Below are 22,122 nucleotides of genomic sequence, written 5' to 3'. Positions count from 1 at the left end.
GCACTGCTGGTTTTTCCAATGGGCTCTTCAGTCCGCCAGCCTTGCCTGGAAGTCCGCCCCCCTCCTTATTTCCCCTCACACAGTCAGAACCACCGAGGGGGTACAAAAAGCACACGACGGCAGAAAGCCTCCTTTTTTTTTTCTTTTTGCACAAAACAGAACATTTATTCAAGTGTTCTCCAGCACAAGTACATCAGCAAGGAGCCTTCCTTAATTTGAGTGTTCTGGGCATGAAAAGAAAAATGCAGAAGATGGGGATGGAGGCAGAACGGATAGACTTTCTAACATCTGCTGCACCATTGACCTTTTAATTAGTTTATAAAACAGCTATGTCACGAGCAATACTTACACAGAGATACAACAGCCTGCCCAATGAGGATGATGGGGAGTTGGCCTCCCCCTTCTCATCTCAGGGCAAAGCAGAACCATACTCTGAAATGTACATTATTTATTTGTCAATAAATATAGAAGCAACCCTTGGAAAAAAAAAAGAAGAAGCGGCTTAAAGGATGGGGCACCCCCCCAAAATCATTCTAGAAAAGAAAAGAAAAAAAGCCAGGGGCAAAGAGGAAGGGGGGATGGAACCAGGGAAACAAAGGAAGGACGTCTGGATTTAGCTGCATGGAATGTCAAGGTGGGAGGTGGGCTGGAGAGCAGGGAACAGGCCACGCTCTACCCAGGATCTCGACAATTTATTCTTCAGCATGAATACATGATTTCCCACAAACAGTAAAGCGTCTCAGCTACTTCAAAGCCTAGCCTAAAACACATGAAATTTTTTCCTTTAAGTTTCAAGTACAAAGTTAAAATGCCTTTTTTTTTAATAATAATATATAAGAGTAAAATAATAGAGCTCTTTTAAACTCCACTACAAGAAAACAAAAAAAGTCATTGTCCAGACAGCAGACTTAAGTTAACAATAAAGATTTGTAATAAAACAGTTTAGCACCTTGGTTGTCACCTCGTCCCTCTGCAGATGCTGAAGGAATTCAGGCAGATGGGGGGGAGCAGGGGTCGGTTGCTTTTGCTTTTCAGTCTAGGGCTGTGCAACCTGACAAGAGGGCTCTTTATTAAAAAGAGAACTTGGTTTTAAAAGTCCATCTCCCCTCTTCCTTCCTCCCCACCCCCTGAGGGAAGCAGGTGGATTCTGTGGCAGACAGCTAAACAGGCCCAAGACAACACATCAGGGAAATTTGAAGGACAAAAACAGACAGAACGTGCTATCACAAGGAGCCACTTCCAGTTCTGGGGAGGGTACTGGGAGAGTCTGCGCTGAGAGACTCTGTGAAGCTGGGCTGTTCAGAAAGAGGGCCTGCCCAACAGCCCTAGAAGGAAGCAAGAGAACCAAATCCAAGCCATTACCCACCGAATACAAACTTCTGGGGAACGATGTAACTCGCTAGCCCCGCGGCTAAACCAGAAGTCATTGAAAGGAAGGCTCTGGGGGAAATGCGGGTGTTGATGCTAAACCATTATGCCCACCCCCACCCCCCCAAATGAACGCTCCTCCAAAGCATGTAAGATTAGAAGGCTGGAGTCCCACTGTTCTGGGAGAGATCCTCTGAATCCCCCTCTCCTTTAGCCAGCCCCTTGGCTCAGATTGCCCTGGGTATAATGGGGATGGTCTCACGATTCCCATTTAGCACCACTGAGACTAGAAGGGACATCCCACTCTCTCTTCCCCCTGTGGCAAGTGAGTTCGGGGGGTGGGTGGGATCCTGCACCGCATAAGGGAACAGCAACTCCACTGGAGACTTCTGCACAAGCAGATGCCAGCAACTGATCCACCAAGGTGGCCAAAGGGGGACTGCCCTGGAGGCAGGAGGGGCTGGGCGTGTCTCACTAGATAAGCCCCCTCAAGGATCCCCCACCGCCCTCCTTCTCCCGTCTGGCCCTGAGTGAGACCCCCCAGCCCCTTTCACAGTTAGAGGGGAAGTGAATGGAGGCTCCCGTCGACCATCCCAACTCCCTGAAATGTTAGCACCGATAGCAGCAGCTTTCCACGGAGACCTTCTCTGCTGGCTACAACCACTTCGCACCCGCTTCACGAGTTTGTGCTGGGGGTGGGGAGTTTTGGCGGGGAGGAAGGGGCGAGTGGAGGAGGCCTGCTGTTTTCACCCGATGCCACTGACTGACCCCAAGCTTTGCCTCAGCACCTGCCCCACTGCCTCTGAGAGCACCATTGGACGCAGGGAAGACGGGAGCAGAGGGGAGATGCTGTCCCCTTTGGAGGCAGAGATGGGGGAAGCTGCTGAGGCAAGGAGCTGAGCCCTAGGGATCCCCTACCCCTCCCCCCATTAGCACCAAGGGCTTGGGGCCCTTTTGGGAGCAGCCCGACAGGCAGAAAGGGAGAAGCGCCCCCAATTCAGGAGTGATCAGAGCCCAAAGGGCATTCCTTACACCTCAGAGAACCATGGGTGAGGAGGTCACTTCCCCTGTTACCCAAAGGAGTAAAGTGCACACGATTGCCGAGGCATAAAGAGGGAAAACACAGTCTCCTCAGATGGGCCTCACGCAGGGGAACCAAGAAGGACCTAGGGAGACACTCCTCATGTGAGAGCTCTCCTCCCCATTCCTTACCCCTTCCATCCCCTGGGGGGAGGGGGCAGCACAGCCAAAGCCTGATCAAGCAAAACAGGAACGTGTGGAATTCACATCAGCCACAAACAGGGGGGAGGAGGGGGGGAGGGAGGGACACAGCAGATGCCAACCCCCAAACACCACGGGAGAGAACAGAGGAATGGGGCAGGGGTGCTACTGCAGGGCGGGGGAGGGGAGGGGGCCTCTTCTCTCTACTGACCTCCCCAGCCCCAAAGGCGGGGAGTTTGCAATTCAAGGGGGAAAATGGAGAAAAGGGGCCGAATCCAAGACCTTATGAACGACACTGCAGCCTGTGAGTTCAGAGATGACCGAAACTAGTGCTGGGCCTTGAAGCGGCCCGCCTCCCTGTTTGCACACTGGGTAGGTGCTGGGGTGGGGGGAGGAGCCCAGAGAGGCCACGCAGGAGGCACCTCTCGCAGGAAAGCACCAGCGTGTTAGGGCTGCTGTTTGGAACTCCGCAGCGGGGCAGGCCAGCCCCTTTGCACAGGGCCTACGCCCCTGGCCCTGAGGGAGGGTTGCTTTTTAGGAAACAAAAGCATTATTGCATGACACCCGGGGCGGAGAGTGGTGCCTAGCTCTGCTGCCCACCCGCCCTCCCTCCCTCCCTGGGAAGAGGGGTGCCATCACTTCGAAAAGCTCCCCTCTCCTGTGGGCCGGCACATGAAGCACCACAGAAGCTGCCATCAGCCCCGCCCCCAGCTGTTGTAGAAGCACCATTATGAAAGTCAGTTGTACAGTAGTAACAGTACCTTTTATATATAGACATCTCTCTCACATAACTCTCACATATATATAAACTGTAAACAAGAGGTAAGAGTGGCTGTGGGGCTGGGCTTACCAAGGTCTCCTGTGTTGTAGGCACCCAAATACTGTAAAAAAGTGTGTGGCGGGGATGGGGGGGGGCAAGAAGGGGCTGGCGGGGTTTGCGGCTTCCCTGGCTTGCGCTCACCCCAGGAATGGCGCTGGTAGACGCAAGGAGGCCCCGTCGCACCCTGCTTTGTGCTCCTAAACCGAGCAGGGGTGATGTCGCCCCAAGGCCCGCTCAGCTTTGGGCTTGGCTGGCATTACCTCTGTTGCAACAGCGCCACGGACAAACCCGCACTGCTGGGGCTCAGCCGAGGAGAGGCAGAAACCAAACTAACAGACAAACCCATCCAGAAAGAGCAGGAAAATTAAAGGGTTACCAACAGAAAGTGGGACTGGTTGGTTAGATTAGGGTAGTTCAAACTGAGGAGAGGATGGGCGAAGACTCGGGTGGCAGGAGCCGGCACTCATGTGGGGGCCGTCCTCTCCCTCCCTCTCACCCACCAGCCACCTCTTCCATTCTGGTGCCACTTCTCTTCTGTTCCTGGGGATGGTTGTGTTTGAGACTCCTCCCTCCGCTTTGCCAGTTCTGTGGGTGCGTCTCTTTAAACGCAGGCAAAGTACTCCTTCAGCGGGGCGAAGAGGTGGCGGATCACCGGCACACTCCAGGAGCGACCCAGCAGTCTCTGCCGAGCCAGGCGGCTCATGTTGGACACGTCTGTGTAGTGGACCGGGAAGCCAAAGACCCTGTGAGCACAAGAAGAGGGCAGCGGGGAGAGGTGCCATCAATGACTGCGGGCCCAGCAACCAGACCAGGCACCCTGATGATCTTGGAAGACATGCTATAGGAAGCATGGACTGGCACGTATCAATCAGTGTCTTGGAGGTCATACTAGGACTGCTCTTTCAAAGCAAAATGAAGATCTAGGGAGAAATTACATTGGGGAAAACTAGAGGAACTGGTCAGGGTGGCAGGTAGGCAGGCCTTCAGACTGGTTAGGAGAACATGCTGTATACTGGAAGTTCTTAGTGACTCAGAGAGGGTAGTAAAAATAGTTCCGAGTCTTCTTTTGGAGGAAAGCATGGAAGCCACTGGAAGGGGTAGAGGGCAGATCGTTTCATTTGAAAGTGACTCATGAATGGAGAAAGCCATGTCTCACCCAACCCATCAAGAGAACGGAAGACATGAACAATAGTTTTTTTTAAAGAATCCCGTGTGCTTATGGCCTCCTATTCCCCATCAGTAAAAACCCTCACCTTTCCATCTCAGTGCACCACAGGATATCTTCCTTCTCATTCATAAAGACAGGGAAATGCTGATCCTTGCCCTGCTTGATGGAGTTGGAGCGAGTAGTGATGGTTCGGACTTTGCTGAACTGGACAGGGGAGATGGCCAGAAAGAAAGCAATGACGGGTGTTTGTTCAACTAACCATTGTGCCTCAGCCTTCCACCACATGTAGACCCCCACTTCCTCAATGCTTCTCTTATCTTCTGTGGAGTGCATCTCTCTTCACAAACCCCACCTTTGGTACCTGGCACAAAAAAGGTGGCTACACCAGCCAGCAACTAACTGAAGCAAGCTCTTTTGCTTACTTCCAGAAGTTGGCCCCTGGGGCTATGAAATAAGGGGTAATATTTTATCTTGCTTTGTTTGCCCTTCTCCCCCACAAGAGCAATTCAAACACGTTTGGTGTAGTGGTTAAGAGCAGCAGGACTGTAATCGTTTGATTCCCCACTCCTCCGCTTGAAACTAGCTGAGTGACCTTGGGTCAGTCACAGCTCTCCCAGAGCTCTCTCAGCCCCATCCACCTCACGGGGTGATTGTTGTGAGGATAATAATGACATACTTTGTAAACCACTCTGAGTGGGTGTTAAGTTGTCCTGAAGGGGCGGTATATAAATCGAATGTTGTTGTTATTGTTATTATTATTATCATGTCCCTGTGCTCACCTTCGCTATCCTGCCATGTTCCAGACACTCCTGCAGTTCCAACTTATCATTCACAGTTGAAGCCAGTGGCCTGCAGGAAAAAATACATTTTAGTTGAGTAAGGTCACATGAATGCTAATGTCACTCTTCCTGACAAACCTCCATTCGGGCTAAGCTCATACTTCATAGACAAGGAAGCCTAGAAGGACCCACCATTTTTTTTTTACAAAGCCTATTCTTATTTAATGTTATCTGTGAAATATATGGATGGCATTCTATCAATGATGAAAAAGTTTCATCCCTTCCCTGAACTATATGGGAAGTTGGGTTAGCAACACAGACTGGTTTGCCGGGACGTGTGTTTATGGCTGTTGACCAACCTGTTCATGCCAGGCAGGTTTCCCCAGAAGTACCGGGCCCTGTGTGCTGCGGAGACCTCTTTGGCATCGATCATCACTGGGTTGGACTGCAGCCCAGAAAGGAAGGAAGGAAGACAAGTCACATGGCACAGTAGCGCAAAATACCGTGGCACTGAAAAGCACTATAGAATTATTTATCTACTTACAACCCAGTCCTTAAGTTAGGCAATAGGGCATGAACACCATGCATTCCATTTAGAAACACAAATGTATGTAAAATGAGCAAGGGCCGTTACACACACGTGGTCTGGATTGCCCTGTAAAAACTCTGGTGCCCTCTTGTGGCAAGAGGGACTCCCTGTGCCTCGGAGAGCAGAGAAAGAGAAAAATCGCAGGTTCTGCCTCTTAGCCAAGAAAGGCAGCCTTTCTCCTGTTCCCATCATCACGCGCTTTGCTGCAGACCCAGCACAGCCTTCTAGCCACGGTCCCTTGTGACTGGGGTGGGTGGGTGGGTCCTTCGCAGTGGCATGCAAGGTACAGTCTTCTGCCCAGAGACATTCCGAGGGTCAAGCCCCGCCCCCCTCACCTCTAGGAAGCGAGAGATGTCTCTTTTGTCACTGACGCCCATGGCCACCACGTTCTCAAAGAGCCAAAAGAAGGGCCGGTCATCTCCCTCCTTGGGCCGGGCCTCATGCAGAAGACGATAGAACTCAAAGAAGAGCCGCCCTGTCCCCTCTGGGTTAGGAAAGCAAAGACAGGGAGAGGCAGGTGCTTGTGAGGGAAACTCAGACTTGAACTGCAATTCAGGCTCCTCTGAACTCTGACCTTTTGGTTTACAGAACCCCAACACATTCCCCACACCTTTTTTTGAAAGCTCCTAAACCAAACTGACGATTTTTCATGCACACGTGTGATTTTTTTTTTAAGCCACCTTTGTTCTTTCGGACTAACATGTGAAGGAGTAATGCACTGGGCCCTCTTAGACTCAATAATTCAGCTGACCATTTTGGCAACAACCAAAAGGCTTGGTGCTCGGTTCTGTTTCTCCAGCAACATTGTAAACACTAGCTGCAGATCAACTCCCCTGGCAAAGTCAAGAGATGCCCGTATCTTGTCCCTTGCATCAGCAGAGCTGGACCCCCTCTCATATAGCTCGCCCAAGTTTCCTTAGGTTCATGCACCCCTGTTTTCCGGAGCACAAGGCTAACTGCCACCCACCATGTTTGTTTGACTGGAATGACAACTAACTGGTCTTCCTTCCCCAAATCGGATATTAAAGTTCTGCACAAGTGAAACTGCCAATGACCATCACTGATTAAAGCTTGCAGCTCTTCAATCACCCTCCTGAACTCACACTTGGGATAACAAAAAGGCCTATTTTCTGGCAAGGTGCAGATTCTAACTTGTAGTGCAACTGATTCATAATCTAAAGGAATCAAACTTTTGAAAGAGTGTGAACTGAGCAAGCCATGGCTGAGGCAGTGGGTAGGAGGTGGTACCTACCATAAAGACCCTTCCTGGCAGGATTGACAATGGAGAGGTCATTGCAGGGACTCCCTCCAATCACCAGGTCAAAAGGACCCCACTCCTGTATCTGCAATAGAGAAACCAAAGTCAGGTGCAAGAATCAGACGTGCCTGGGGTGCTGGGCCAGCCCCAGTAGCACAAAGGAAAGGGGAGCCCCCCACAGCACTCCACGTACGTGTTTCTGGGTGACATTGCGGACGTCCCCAACATACATGATCTTGCCCTGGTGTCGGACCATCCCAACTGTGATGGAGTCTTCACACACCTCGGAGGCGATGTACCGGTCCACCTGGATGCCCAAGTCCTTTAGCACTAGGAGCCCTGATGGCAAACCGGAGAGAGAGATTCACTGCCTGTAGAGCCATGGCCACGATGGCTACAGCGTACCCCCCATCAGGGTTTTATTTTAAGAAAAGCAGTATGCGCATTTTGTTTAAACCAAGTAAGACAAAATAAAATCCCCTCCGTTCGAGAGCAGGTAGCCCCTGTAAATCTTTTCTGGTGGATCACGGAGCCCCTCTGACAATGATCCTTTTCTGAAAGCCCACAATACGCAAGCTGCAAACCGCTGTGCTTCTACGGGTAGTGAGGGCTGAGGGACCTCAGGGCACAGCTCACCTGTGGCAATCCCATCGAAAAGCGAGAGCACCCGGATGGGCTTCCTCTTTTCAGCAGGGACCGGAGGGTAAACCTTTGGTGGGTCCTGGAAAAACACACAGCAGCATCAAGCAGACAGAGTTAAGACAGGGCCCAAGCTTTTTTGAGAGGAGGAGACAGTGGACCCCTAGGTCTTTCTGACAGAAGAGGGCTTCCCAACCAGGCCCTAAATGCAATGCCACTGGCTGGTAAGTTAAAGCAGGTGGGTTCCAAGAAGCCAACAAAGCAAACGCTGTGTCGCCAGCTGCAAGGGAGGGCATGGATTTCTTCTGACATCTGATGGCAGGAAATAACAGTTCACTTTTGTCTCTCTTCCCCCCCCCCCCCCGTCCTTCCCTTGTTGTACTCACAAACTCTTGGTCATGGTTGTTGGCGAAAAACATCTGGAGGCGTGATGGCCAGTCTTCCCGCCGCCGGAGCAGGCCATAGACACCCTTGTGGCCACACATATAGCAGTTCCAGGGATCCTCCTTGATCGCTGCCTGAGCTGCACCAGGGCCTACCAGCAGATCCACACACTCTACACAAAAGCACCTGTGGATAACAACCAGCCATTCAGGGCTGCGCCTGAAGAACGCTTTGGCCTAGGCAGCTGGGAGGCTGAACCAGCTGGCCGATCTTGAAGACATGACTAGCACTGCTGGCTGCAACTAGTTTTCAGCCTGAGCTTCTGATTAGCTAAGAGACCTAAGTAAACCTTCATCCTACCCATTCTCCAGATAACTAACAGGCCAAGGATTCCCTACTGAAGGTTCCCGGGGGTGGGGCCTCTTCCTTTTCCTTGCTCAACTTCTCAACTGCCTCTATGAACCGTTTACCTGAAGAGCATCTTGCCCTAATCATGGACCGGTGAGACAGATGAAACACCCTCCCCCATGATCATGGGCCGACTCCCCCCGCAAGAGGGGCGTTCCCTCTGAAATGACTGGTACGTTCACTCATCTCTCTTCAAGACACGGACCTCCCTACACGGGAGAAACAATATAGGGGAGCCTCTTTTGGCTGCACTGATCCTTGGCCCACCTGCAACAATTGTTGTTTCCACACATGAGGACTTCACGGCCGCCACAGCAGATTGTGCAGTAGGACTGGTAGCCGTCGTCATCATACTGGTAGGCGCATTCCAGAAAGCAGTTCTGGGGGGACATGGGTGTGAGGGACCTTTCTGCCGAACCCAGCCAGGGCAAGAGGTTAATTATCCCATGCCTCCCCTTCTACCCAAATTATACATTTGCAATGTGCATTACAATCATAGTTGATGATGCACGGGGTAAAGAGGGTAGACAGAGAGACCTGTCTACCCTCTTTACCCTTTCCCATATTAGAACTTGAGGGCATCCAATGAAGATGATGGGCAGCAGATTCAGGACAGACAAAAGATGCAACGAGTTATTCGGACGTGAAAGGCATTGCCAGAGGACACAGTGATGGCCACAGGCACAGGCCACTTTAAAAAGGGATTAGATACAGTCATGGAGGACAGGTCTATCAGTGGCCACTAACCATGGTGACTAAAGGGAACCTCCACTTTCAGAGGCAGTAAACCTCAGTAGACCTCAACACAGAAGTAGCCAGGAGTCGACATCAAGGAAAGGCCTCAGCCTCTGTGCCCTCTTATTGGCCCTCCACAGTAACTGGTTGGCAACGGTATGAGACAGGATGCTGGACGAGATGGACCACTGGTCTGATCCAGCCTGGCTCTTCTTATGTTGTTATGGTCATATTATGCACACTTTACAGATAATGATCTGAGAGGGCGTGACTTCCTTGAGCCACTCAAGGAACCCACCACAGAATTCAGTTCTTCCAAATCGATGCGCAGCTCCCAAGACGCTGGACAGAAAGCAGTCCATTTACCACCACCACCTTGACCCTTCACAGCCTCCTCTCTAAGACCCCGGACAGACCACACTGGCACAAGGGGCATTTTTTTCACACCGTTTTGCATAGTAAATATTGTATCTAAAGGTGTGTTTCATGTAGTTGAACCCTGGCATGTAAGGAAATCCTCAGAAAACCAGGATGTCCTTGTCCAAAAGAACAAATCTGAATAAACCCAGTGAACAAGCCATCTTGGGGAGAAGAGGCTTTTATTTTTTATTTGGGGGGGGGGGGTTCAGGATAAGGCCCTACCTCCCCTGCCTGGCAGGCCTGGCACCTACAATGAGAGCCAAAACGAGTGCAAGAAAACTTATTGTTGAATAACTGGCTCTTAAATTTCCCCCCAAAATCCTGATGCATTTTGATCACTGGAGTTCTTCCTTACAGTAAATTTTAGAATAATTAGTCACAAACAAAGCTGAACTCTACATGTACATTGCCATGACTGTTGTATAATGTTTCCACAACTTGTCTTTAGAGAGAATGAAGATGTTTACACAGAGTAAATTTGGGGAAACTTTAAAGTTAGCCTTTCTTGCACTGACTGGCTTTTCCGGCTTCTCCTGGTGCTCCAATTCACCATCCTCACAAAGCCCAGTACCTGCCCTCCCACCGGCCACTTTCTGAATTTACTAGTCATATGCACTGACTTTGCCCGGCTGCTTCTGCCTTCTACTCATTCCCTACCTTGCAGTTTTGGCACATTCCTCCGATAAAGAGAGGGTGTTCCAGGGTGACATTGAGGCTTCCGCAGGAGATGCAGATATCTGGGGTGGGGAGAGTGGTTACAGGGAGGAAGAGGAAACATTACAATGGAGCAATGGGGGGAGAGCCGGTTGCTGCCTCCTCTGTTGCTCCGTCATGAGCCCTCCCCTCCAAAAGTACACCCAGCAGCAGCTAGGCCTGGCTGATTATAGCCTTCTTGGACTGGTCAGAGTAGGCAGCTACATGGGATGGCACACAAAACCCTCCCTAGCGGGGAATCATGACAGTGCTCTATTGATTTTGGAGCAGAAGAGGACATGCTGTTGCCACCTACATCATGCTCTGCCGCAGCCAGGTCTCCACAACCTCCCCTGGCTGCAGCAGAGCAGCTGCTGTGGATGAGCTGAAGACTGAAAACCCTGTGATCTCCAGGCACCTGAGAGGGAAGAGTCCACCTGTAGCAGAGCAGAGGCAGCAAAATGTGTACACTCACCTTCAATATTCCTGCATTTCTGTCGGACCTCATAAACAAGACGCTCTAGGAAAATGAAGCAATGTGTTAGCCAAGTGTGCAGGAAGGTCTTTCCCACTACTTTAGATAGAATCGGAGTGTGCAAAGCAGAAGCCTTACCACTAAAGTTATGGGTCCCACGCGCCTTACTCTCAATATGGGACCACAGGCCCTATTCCCATCTTTGACAGTGTGTGAATTCCTCATCCTTAAGCTCCTTGGAACTCTGGAGTTTTTACCAAGCTTTGCTCCTTCTGCAGAAAGGGACCATAGCAAAACTGGAGCAGGGACGGCAGCACCTTACCTGGCCAATCAAAACCCCAAGAAGCCTGGAGGATGGAAGTGGTGGGTCAGCTGCCCTGGAAGAGGACCCATCAGGGCCAAGCATGGCAGCTCCCTGGTGTTAGTGGTGGTTGGAACCAGCTGGCCAGCAGGCACCAGCATTCCCTTGCTGAAGCCAAACGACCACTCCATCTGGGGTTGAGACCAGGGGAGGCCCTCAAGGGCAACAAAAAGGGAGAGAAGGAAGACAGACAGGAAGATAAAGAGTGGGCAGAGCTGGAGGACTTAGCAGAGGCAGGAAATGAAGGGGGCGTAAGAGAGTGAAAAGGCAGCCAGAAGGGGTGGTGGAGAGTCACATGGAGGACGAAGACGGTCAGAAGAATCAAAGACAAGCAAGTAAGGCAGAGCAACAGGAAAAAGATGAAGCAGAGATGGCAGTGGAGACTGACGGGGTGGAAGGGTGTAACCTCTGTGCAGAAGAGGTTGACGCCCCAAAGGTGAGAAGGAGGTGGAAGAAGGGAGTTATTACTCTAACAGGCATGGGAGAACCAAACCACTGGATTCTATACCTGCACACCCAAAATGGATCTTTGGATGAGAACTAGTAACTATCCTTTTTGTATCTGGCTTGGAGGATGGGATTTAATGTCCCTCTGCTCAAGAGCTTCCTCACAGGAGGGATACTCCCTTTTGCCTTAAGTCCACCCTCATCAGCAAAGCAAGGTGCGGGGCTCCCTCTTATCCACATAACCACCTTGGGAGCACCCACTGAGCCCCATCGGCCCATGAGGCCCTTCTCATCCAGCTGGTTGGTCACTCTGAGCACAGCTCAATCCTCCGCCTGGCCTTTTAAATGCACCCCCCACTTTGGACTCCTCTTTCCCGTATTGTGGGCTGTGGCCTCTTTGTTGCTTGTGTGGGTTCCAGAGCTCCTTCTCCCACTAGCCATCCCATTAAAATGAGGCAAGCGAGGCTGTATGGGCCCTGCAACCTAAGACGCCTCCATGTGGCATGCTCAGATCTGTCTCAGAATGAAAAGGTTTAGAGGCAAAAGCCTCCTTCCGCCTTCCCAATCGGCAGCCGCTCCAAGGTTATGGTAAGGGCATTGTGCACACACACACCCCAAAAAACCCCAGGAAATCTGGATCCAGGTTACAGGGATCTCAAAAAAACCCAAGATCCTGGAAATCTGAGATTCTCTGAACTGTTTAAGACAGATCGGAGAACCCTGGGTTTATCTGGCCATTATTCCTCATGAGCAAAATCAGTTGGGGGCTATCTGGGGGTGGGGGAGTCATATTTCAGGAACCTATTCCTGACTGTTCTCTAAAGAACCACATGGTTCAGGAAGACTGCACCCCAGGGTCCAATTCTATGGGCTCCTGAATAAGTGCCCGAGCCACTCTCCATTGTTTCCTGGGGGGGGGGGACTTCCAAGCAAGCTCTCAGGCAGAAACACACAGAGGCAAGGCTGCCACTAGTCAAAGGCACACTCCCAAATGCAAAAGGAAGCCCAATAGAACCAAAATTATCCAAGGGGACCAAAATCAAACCAGAGAATCATGTCAAAATGGAGAATTCCACCCAAACCAAACTGAGTTAAGAAATAAAGTGAATCAAAGGGCCCAACATCATACCAGAGAATCAAAATAGAGAAGTCCACCCAAACTGAAGCAAGGAACTCTGTCGCACCTTAGCCCAGCTCAACCAGTGTCACTTACAGAAGCTAGGCAGACAAGAAGAGCTCCTGCAAGGATTGGCCACTAACACCCTCCTGCCTCACTCCCTTTTCTTTTTTTGGAAAAAAAGCAGAAGCCCAGGAAGGAGCCAACCAGATGCTGAAGCCACGATTCTCGGATTTATCCAGGGGTCTGGATCTGGGTTCCCACACAGGATCCAGATTGGCAAAAATCTGGCTTTCTCCCAAATCCCAGGACTGGACTGCACACCTCTAATGGCAGGGTTTTATAAAGTGGCTTCACAGAACATTAACGTAAGTCTCTAAAGTAATAAGCCCTGCAGGCTTGTAAATAAACCAGCAAGAATCTCTTCCATGTCTCTTTAGTCATTCCTGGGGCTGCTCTCTCCCCTGCAGAGGTCCCTTCTAGGATCACAAAGTTTTTCAGCTTTCCTCAAGCCCCCGTCTCTGATTCTAGTGACCACAGGCCCCAGATACACTAGTCAGCCAGACAAAGACTTAAACAGCTGTCAGTGTCTTCTATCTCCTCTTTCCCCTTCTCCGTCCGAGGTCCCAGATGGAAGCTGCCAATGACAGTCAAAACTGAGCTAGGTGGATAGGGTTTCCAGGTACCCACCCATCGCAGGCGAACTCCCACCCCCATCCTCAATTGCCTGTGCTTGATCAAATGAGCAACTGGAAAAAGCTTGGGGGGGGGGCATTACAGATACTAAGACATGACTTCTGGGTAATCCGCCTTGGTGGACTTGATCAGAGCAGAAAGGTGAGGTATAAATTTTATAAATAATAGCCCAACACTATAGAAATTTCTCCAATCTCCATTGTCTTTACTACAGAGACTGGAGAAATTCCTAGAGTGTCATGGAGAGCCTTCTGTGATGTCACAGCCTCTGCAATGCTTCCTCTTCCCAGGATCGACTCCAAAAAAGTTCCCAGGATTCAGGGGCAAGGGCCTGGCAAACATATAGGTGGAACAGGGGTCTGTCTCTGGGTTAAGGCAGCACTGTATTCCCTATTGCTTCTCTAGAGCTCCTTGCCATCATTTCCCCCCCAGAAGAGGCTTGGCAGGTGAAAGAGCAAAGCAGGGGAAGGGGACAAGCCGTCCCCCTCACGTTGCTTACTGCAGAGCCACTGCAGCCCATCCTGCCCTGGATATACCTCTGGTGCGCTCATCTATGATCTCCTTGACCTTAGGCTTCTCTGTGCTTTTCCTTGGTTTTTTGGCTGGCGGAGGAGGAGCATAGGCAGCAGCTTCTGGCTCCACCCATATGTCCGTGTAAACTTCTTTGTAGGGGTTGCGTTCCTCTGCAATGTGAAAACGAGAGCATCAGTGCAGGAGCCAGGAGGGATGCCAAGACTTGCGTGCTGATCAATGTCAGGTCCTTTGGCCAGGACACCTGCTTCATGGCGCAAACTAGTGTGCTGAGAACCAGGGGTTGATCTGTGCCCTGAAGGACTAGGGGCCAGATGGCTAGAGACATCCCCTCCACCTGAGGCCAAATGCCACTGGAGCAGAGAGCAAAAGACCAGTGGGTCAAAAGCAGTCCCCTTTGTACCCCAGCTCTTGCCTTTATAAACTTCCAGTCATGACTAGCTTGGCCCCATTACCTTCAGGGGGCTCCAGGCCCTTGGGGCCAGATGGCTGGAACCCTCCCAAGGCCCACTCTATCATCGGCTTGTTCTGGATCTCCACTGCTTTGGACGTATCTGTTTCATCATTCTCTGGACAGAAGGGGAAGATCTTGCCCGCTCTGCTGCTGGCCACCTGTAGGGGTTAAGTGGGTGATCATAAAGGCAAGGTAGTTTGGATTCAACTTGGTTTCCATTGCCTCACTGAGTTCAGAAACAGTCCCTGCCCACAAAACTATTTGGGGAGTTTTCTCCCCTCCCTCTGGGTCATCAGGGACTGCCACAACTGCTGATAGAATGCTGAGCAGTAAGGGGCAAGAAGGAATCTTTCCACGGGCCACACTGATACTGACTCTGGGAGCATAGTTTATTTCACTTTTGTTTCATGTTGCCTTGCTTTCTCTCGTACCTGTGTAATGTTTTGCCACGTAAATAGTCTGTGTGTCCTATTTCTACTAATTAAAGTGCAGGTTTGAATTTATGTTTACAGTGGTGAAAAATGCAGGCCTCTAAGGAAAAGGGGGGGGGGGGGCTGGATGGATTTGTGAAGTGTGATGTGACTGGATGGTCGCTGTACCCTGTAGGATGAAGTGAGCAATGAGTTTTAGAGACAGGTTCTGAGGGAAAGAGTTGAGTGTGTTGTTCAAGGGTTGTTGAGAGCTGTTCTGGGGAAAGAGGGAGAAGGAGTGAAGCGCTGTAATCTGAGCACAGTCTGTGTGTTCTTTTCTTTGCAGATATTATTAGCCTAAGTGGCAAGTGCAGAAAATAAGTCTTTGTGACTAAGTCTGTTTAGAAATGGTGGTTGTTGTGGGTTTTCCGGGCTGTATTGCCGTGGTCTTGGCATTGTAGTTCCTGATGTTTTGCCAGCAGCTGTGACTGGCATCTTCAGAGGTGTAGTACCGAAAGACAGAGATCTCTCAGTGTCAAACTGTGGTGAAGATGTTAGCAGGTAATTTATATCTACTCAGGAAGGTGGGTTTGGGTTGCATCATCCTGTAAGAGTTTCCCAGGGTGTGGAATGTTAATGGAATGCTAATGCTTCACTGTATCCTGAGGAGGTTCTTTTGCATATGGATTGCTGCTTGATATACTGATCTTATCTGCAGGGCTATTGTAAGATGTAGAGTATTCTGTTAGACCGGTGTTTTTCAGGGCTGGAAACCATGCTCTATTCATTCTTAAAGTCTCTTCTTTCCTGTTGAAATTGTGCTTATGCTTATGAATTTCAATGGCTTCCCTGTGCAATCTGACGAAGTAGTTGGAAGTGTTGTCCAGTATTTTGGTGTCCTGGAATAAGATACTGTGTCCTGTTTGAATTAGGCTATGTTCAGCCACTGCTGATTTTTCAGGTTGGCCAAGTCTGCAGTGTCTTTCATGTTCTGTTTAGAAATGTTTGAAGAGCAGCACCTATCTTGAAACAATTGGGCTTATGTACTACTCTGAAACCAATGTGCTTAGGAATTACTTGTAAACCATTATGCATATGTACTTATAAATAAACTCTATTTCTGTTTAAGTAAAACATCTGTTTTATCTAGAATAAAGGATCCCCTTTTACCTCACAGCCACTCCCAAATGCTGATCATTCTGGTATTCTACTAAATATACTTCCTATGCTATACATGTATAGCATAATAAGAAGTATAATGGTATACTTCCTATACTATGCATATGCATACAAGTCAAACTGAGAGAACTAAGGCAAGAGCCTTTGGTGGCAGTGAAAATCTAAGGGAACACTAAGAAAAACAGGGAGGCAGCACAATACAGGTTTCATAAAGGGAGCAAAATGGCACAACATGGCTTGGATCAATTGCATGAGCAATCTCATTCATGCCATAAATTCTTTGCTGAGAAAGTTGGTGGAGAGATGTTCCCTTACTGCTCCATGGAGGAATTAGCCTGGGATGGAGATGATGTTCTCCTGATGAAGGCCTCCTACCCACTTCCATCACAACAGTCCTCTATTCCCACCCCTTTCAGTGAGTGCCATTTGGTCAGAGCTCAGCAAAACAAGCAGAGCAATGCTTACCTGCAGCACCTCGTAAATGGCCTTTTTATACATGGGCTGCTTGTTGTACGTAGCTTGATGGAATGCATTGGCGAAGGAACTGAGAGGCAGCAGCTTCTCCACACAGACCTGCCCAGAACAGAGACAAGAGAAATGTGATCTAAAGTTCCCTGCCTGCCCGCACCGATAAATAAAAAGAAAAAAAACCCTGCCTGCTCGCCCGCCCCCAATAAATAAAGAGAAAAAAAGAACACAGGCAGCCTGCAACGAAAACGCTGCAGAGGAACTTAGCAATCAAACTGAAGTTTGTGCATCACATAATATTGATTTGTACAAATGTAAGCACCGACTCTCTTAGGCCCCCCATATAGTGAGGAGGAAATTTAACTCTTTAGCGGGAGAAGGAACAACCATTTGTTCTATTTTCTCGTGGAGGAAGGGATTGAACAGCTCCCACAAACATGTCAGGGTTTCTCAGGGAGAGAAAGACTGTCCCTCCCAGCTAAGCAGTGCAAGCTCACGCTGCCCTCCCCAAATAAAGAGCAGAAAACACAGGGAACATGTCCAGCAATTGGGGAAGATGCTTGCTGCTAAACCTCTATCTGCCTCTGCAACCCTGGCTTCCAATCCTGCCATGCAGCTTTCATAAGATACATTAAACAGCTGGTCTAGACTTCAACGTATGCACCACATTACCACTTTATGCATCATCTCTGACACATGATCAGAAGTGCCATGGCTAGTTTTCTAGCACATGAAAGGCCGTGCACTCGCGCTCCCTGGAGGACTATCTGGATGATATGCTTTTTCTTCACCCCAAATATAGTGAAGGATGACCAATAACATGAACATGTTGGGAAAAAGTGTCTCCACGAAGTCATTTAAAGTCAGTGGCCCCTTTTCTGGAGACCATTGTCTGCCTGTTTTCCTGCCAGAGCCTCAAGATCAGTCATATACAAGGGGAAATATAACAGCACCAGTGTGCTTATATACCACCTTTCTGGACAGATTAGTGCCACAGAGCGGTTAACCAAGTCAGTGTTATTATCATCCCCACAATAAAGCTGATGGGCTTGGGATGAGAGGAATGGCTTACCTAAGGCCACCTGCAGAGCTCGTGGCAGTCGTGGGAATCGAACCAGCAGAGTGCTTATTCACAACCCAACTTAACCGCTAGGCTGTACTGAGTGAAAACACCCTTCAGGTCTCCAGGCTTCACTCAGTCCTAGTTTTCTGCTGTAGCCATGGACTGAAAGGGGGCAAGAAAGTCCTGGGAGCCACAATTCTTGTACTTCTGTCTCCTACAGGAGTGATTCACGATCCAGTTATGACTGAATGGTAGGACCCTGCTTGACTCAGCTGCCAAGGTTATAACACAGGGTGCAAGCAAGGGCAGTTTTCTTAGGAAATGTGGTGGTGAATCTAGGGTGCTGCAGCACAGAATTGTGGCAGTGAGAAGGGAACAGGCAGAGACTCAAAGGACTGGATGTGGATTCCCACAACTTTCCCCCTTTCCTCCGCCAAAATTTAGACTGCAGTTTCTTTAAGTGTCAGAGAGGTTGAGAGTAGCCCCAACTCCCACAAGGAACAGAGGCATCCCATCAGTCCACCAGGTGGTAGAGTTCTGGCCCTCACAAGAACCCTGTTGGTTGCTCAGCCAGGAGCCACTAACACAGATATGGCCCAGAAGACTGACAGCCAGGAAACCTTGGTTGAATCTACCTCATCTTTAGGCTTGTCTTTAAAAGTCAGGGAAAGTCCAATGAGGACAGACCTGGTCTGGGCTTCAAGCAGCTGAGGAGCCAGCTGGGAGAAAGGAGGAGGATGGGGGAACTAGAATGCCCGCTGCCTTTTCACAGCGGAGTCCATAAAAGGAGCAGGCAAGTGGCAGTGGACTGGTAAAAGGGAGCCTCAGCGCAGAATCTGAGAGGAAGCAAGTGCGCATCTACAGTATTGCTTATTTTATTCTGTCCTGTGCCAAATGCCTTCATCACTGTATAGATCCTTGAAGGGATCTGCAACAGACCAACTGGGGAAGGAGCATACAATGGAGTCTGCGGAATTCTGGGTTTGGTGTGAGAATTCCAGGGAAGATCTTCCTTTTCCTGTTACCCTGACAACCTTCCACCTGCAGTTGAGTCACTTACCACAGAAAATTTCCCGTCTCCGAACCACATGACCCAGCGAGTGCCCTCTGCAGCCCGGCTCCTGCCAGTCATCCACCAGGAAACAATGCGGCCCGGCCACCAGGAGAATCCGCGCAATTTCCCCCAGACCAGCTCCCCGATGCCAAATCCCCGGCCGTCCTGTGGATGGGTATGGGAGACCATGGGGGTCATGCACAAAGAGGGCTAGATGTGTCTCCAACCTGACATGACTGGGAGGGGAACTGGTGCAATGGGAAGGGGGAAGACGGTGCATAGCCAGGTAAGGATGCCTCGGCCAAACTCATCCCTCTGCCGCTCTTTGTATTAATGTCAAGCTTCTAGTCCTCAATGGAAATGCTTCCACCCATAACTAGGTACGGTACTCATGCCAGCACCTGCACTTCTTCTTTTTGTCTTTCCTTACTCCTCTCGTGAGTCCATCTCCAGTGACCTCATAAGAACAGACGAGGAGCTGTGATGGATCTGACCTTTTTCGCCACCTCCATTCTGCCCTCTGCCTAGCCCCGCCCCCTTTCTTCACTTCCTTTCCTTCTCCTGACTTATCTTTTCCCTCAAAACCAGTAAAACCTTTCCTGAGCAACCCTCCTCCACTTTGTTCTTTCCAATCCCATTTTGACTATCTATTTCTACATTCCACCTCTCTCTTCCCTCCCTCCCGTTTTGCCTGCCCGTCTGTGCTGCGTGCAGGGTCAGGCACACATCTGGCACCATATAAATATAAAGCAACAAAAACAGCAGTAACAGGGAGGTTCCCCCTCGACTGCAGCACTATGATATGAAAAGGTGCTTTGTCAAAAGTATCCCTTTGACCTAACTAATGCAAAGCAAAGTCATCCTATCCATGGGGACAGGAAGTCAGGAATGCCTTGACAGCTGGGGGCAAAGCGGCCACAAGGTGTCAGGATTACAAGAGCAAGAAGACTTGAAACTCTTGTGTGGAGCTTGGGGTGGGGAACAAGAAACACAGAGGGAAGAATATATTGCACCTCATATTCTGGCTCATCATCAGCCGACTTGGATATGCCCTTGTCCACAGCATCGGGCCCCACAGGTTCCGGTGTAGTTGCCACATTGGGAGAGGCAGGGTCAGTGGGCTGCTGCAAGGCAGGTGGGCTGGCCTCTTCCTCCTTCTGGGGCTCGGTTCGTGGTGTCTCCTCCACTGCATTCATCCCAGCAATGACCTTAGCTTTTTTCTCAGCCTGCAAAAACAGCCGACAGGATTGGAGTGACAAAGCAAAGAAGCCCCAAGAACGTCCTTTGCAAGGCTGCAGTTCTAAGCTATACTTATCTGTAAGAAAACTACATCTGAATAAATATGATTAGGATTGTACTGGAAATGTGCTACAGGCCCAAGTGCACTTGGAAATCTTCTCTTCATTTTCCTCATCACATGGAGTATTTTTTGCTTTAGAACACACAATTTACAAAAGGAAATTTTGGTAGCAGTGAACTTGAGGCAACATTCTGCCGCCCAGATTCAGACTACCAGTGCAAATTCTCAGAATAACAAACTACCAAAGCCTTTAGAAAAGGGCAGGGTACAGCTGTTATTGCTGTCACATAATACCGGGAGATAGGCAGTCAGTGGTATTCCTGTCTTACAGATGGAAAAACTGAATCCAGAAGCTGCCCAAGATCACAGACCAAGCCCATTGTAGCCCCATGACTCCCAGGTTTTACGGCAAGTCAAATAGTTTACACGCACAGCTGGGTCATATTAGTTGTTCAAGTGAAGAGACAAGAAAGAGAATATGGACAGAAAAGAAGGATCAAGCAGGAGACTCCTGTTTTCCAGCATCCAGAGTCTGAAAAGGCTGAAGACAGATGCCCATTGTAGAAATAATCATGTTTATAACTACAACCGTCATCCACCATAGGAGAAATCTGGGTCCCCTGAAAGGGGAGAGCAGGTTGTTCCCTGCAAGAAATCATGGTCTATTATTGCCCATCCAGGAAGGGCAAGAGGGGTTGGCTTAACAGGATGAGAGATAATTTGGAACCAAAAGGGTTGGTGCCAACTTCAGACAATGAGCATGTGTGTATATGTGTGAAAGGGGGACTTAGGAACCTGGAGGGTGGCAAACGTGTAGCAGCAATTTTTCCTGCAGGGAAAGGAAGGTGGGGTGAGTAGCTAAACAAAACACAACGAATCATCTTTCCCCGTCATACAGATTGCTCCTAGGTCACAGGTATTGAAAATATTTCGTGTCAATTTCCATTCCTTCCAATGGTCAGCATACTCCTGGGAAGAGAAGGAAGGCAAGGTTTCTGAAGCCGCAAGAGTCATGCTCCTGCCAAGGTCCCCAAGGCAAGGATGATGCTGCCTCCTGATTTTCTGACCTTCCTCCCTCACCTTGCATTAGGACGGTATCAAAAGCCAAAGTTCCCGTGGAGGAAGCAACAGAGACTGGTGGGGTGGGGGTCCTTGGGGCAGTTCTCTTAAGAACTGCCAGTAACAGTTCATTTCATTGAGTCTTCAGCCAATGGCCAGCCAGATGCCTCAAGGAGGCCACCTCCCCGCAACAGGACATCAACTCCCCTGCTTTTGCAAATTCCTGCCACCCGTTTATCAGATACGACCTCTTCCCAGGCATGGGCCACCCATTCTGCCCTACCACTCTGCAGGTGAAGTATGGTTCTAAACAGAGTCATGACAGAACTAAACTTGCTGTTAGGAAGAGGGCACAAAAATCTAGCTAGCCAGCTCTCATTTGTTGCAATGAGGTTGGCATTGGTGGACCGAGGAGAAAGATACCTGCTATTCCCTTTATCAGTAGTCAAAAAAAAAGAGATGCAACCAAACTCTGTTGCAAATCCCTAGGGTAGAGGACCACTGCTCCTATTGTCAGAGCAGCTGGAGTGAACAAATCTAACAGAGAACTAGAAACCTGCCGATCCACAAACCAAAGTTAAAATAGGAATCTAAGCATCAAAGCCAAGATCCAGATCTTGGTCAGATCCCATTATAGCACCGAGTCATCAAGCAGTGATGACACCACAGGGATAACGACCCGCATGAGGACACACTTGCGCTGCCAAAGAGCTTGTATCTGAACATCCCACAAATTGCTCAGGCAATCCATGCCCTCATCCAGGACTCCTTCCCAATTATGGATCCGCCTCTGGGTTCTTTCAGTTGGCTTTCTCTAAAGAGTACTTCTAACCTTCCCTCAAGGGGGTCTGGACAAGCATCTCAGAATATCTTTCACCCATCCTGGGATCATCCAACTTACACTGAAGTCACCGAACAAGGATTGGCTCCTTGTTCAATGCTGATTTTGCACAAATCTACCCATTGAACAATTCCCTAAACACTGTTTTTTTTCATTTATAAAGAAGGGAGGGTGACAAAGAGAAA

At 49.6% G+C, this 22,122-nt stretch overlaps 1 protein-coding gene across 5 annotated transcripts in view; it reads right to left on the bottom strand.

Moving 5' to 3' along the window:
• Nucleotides 1-3,236: 3,236 nt before the first annotated feature.
• Nucleotides 3,237-22,122, bottom strand: part of DNMT3A (DNA methyltransferase 3 alpha) — a 106,390-nt gene continuing 87,504 nt past the window's right edge. For 4 of the 5 annotated variants that reach the window (XM_054989182.1, XM_054989191.1, XM_054989200.1 and 1 more), the window contains 17 exons: nt 19,751-19,963; nt 18,744-18,902; nt 16,618-16,725; nt 14,565-14,721; nt 14,115-14,261; nt 10,958-11,002; nt 10,447-10,526; nt 8,902-9,014; nt 8,229-8,412; nt 7,840-7,924; nt 7,397-7,542; nt 7,198-7,288; nt 6,281-6,429; nt 5,716-5,801; nt 5,357-5,426; nt 4,663-4,781; nt 3,237-4,152 (listed from right to left, as the gene is read on the bottom strand). In XM_054989182.1, the coding sequence (XP_054845157.1) occupies nt 4,011-4,152; nt 4,663-4,781; nt 5,357-5,426; nt 5,716-5,801; nt 6,281-6,429; nt 7,198-7,288; nt 7,397-7,542; nt 7,840-7,924; nt 8,229-8,412; nt 8,902-9,014; nt 10,447-10,526; nt 10,958-11,002; nt 14,115-14,261; nt 14,565-14,721; nt 16,618-16,725; nt 18,744-18,902; nt 19,751-19,963 (2,094 nt within the window). In that variant the 3' untranslated portion in view covers nt 3,237-4,010. Of the gene's footprint in view, nt 4,153-4,662; nt 4,782-5,356; nt 5,427-5,715; nt 5,802-6,280; nt 6,430-7,197; nt 7,289-7,396; nt 7,543-7,839; nt 7,925-8,228; nt 8,413-8,901; nt 9,015-10,446; nt 10,527-10,957; nt 11,003-14,114; nt 14,262-14,564; nt 14,722-16,617; nt 16,726-18,743; nt 18,903-19,750; nt 19,964-22,122 lie in introns of those variants that run through there. The other variant, XM_054989215.1, reaches the window with a different exon arrangement.

Source organism: Eublepharis macularius, chromosome 1 (assembly GCF_028583425.1).
Source record: "Eublepharis macularius isolate TG4126 chromosome 1, MPM_Emac_v1.0, whole genome shotgun sequence".
NCBI lineage: Eukaryota > Metazoa > Chordata > Lepidosauria > Squamata > Eublepharidae > Eublepharis > Eublepharis macularius.
This window is presented reverse-complemented; position numbering and strand designations above follow the sequence as displayed.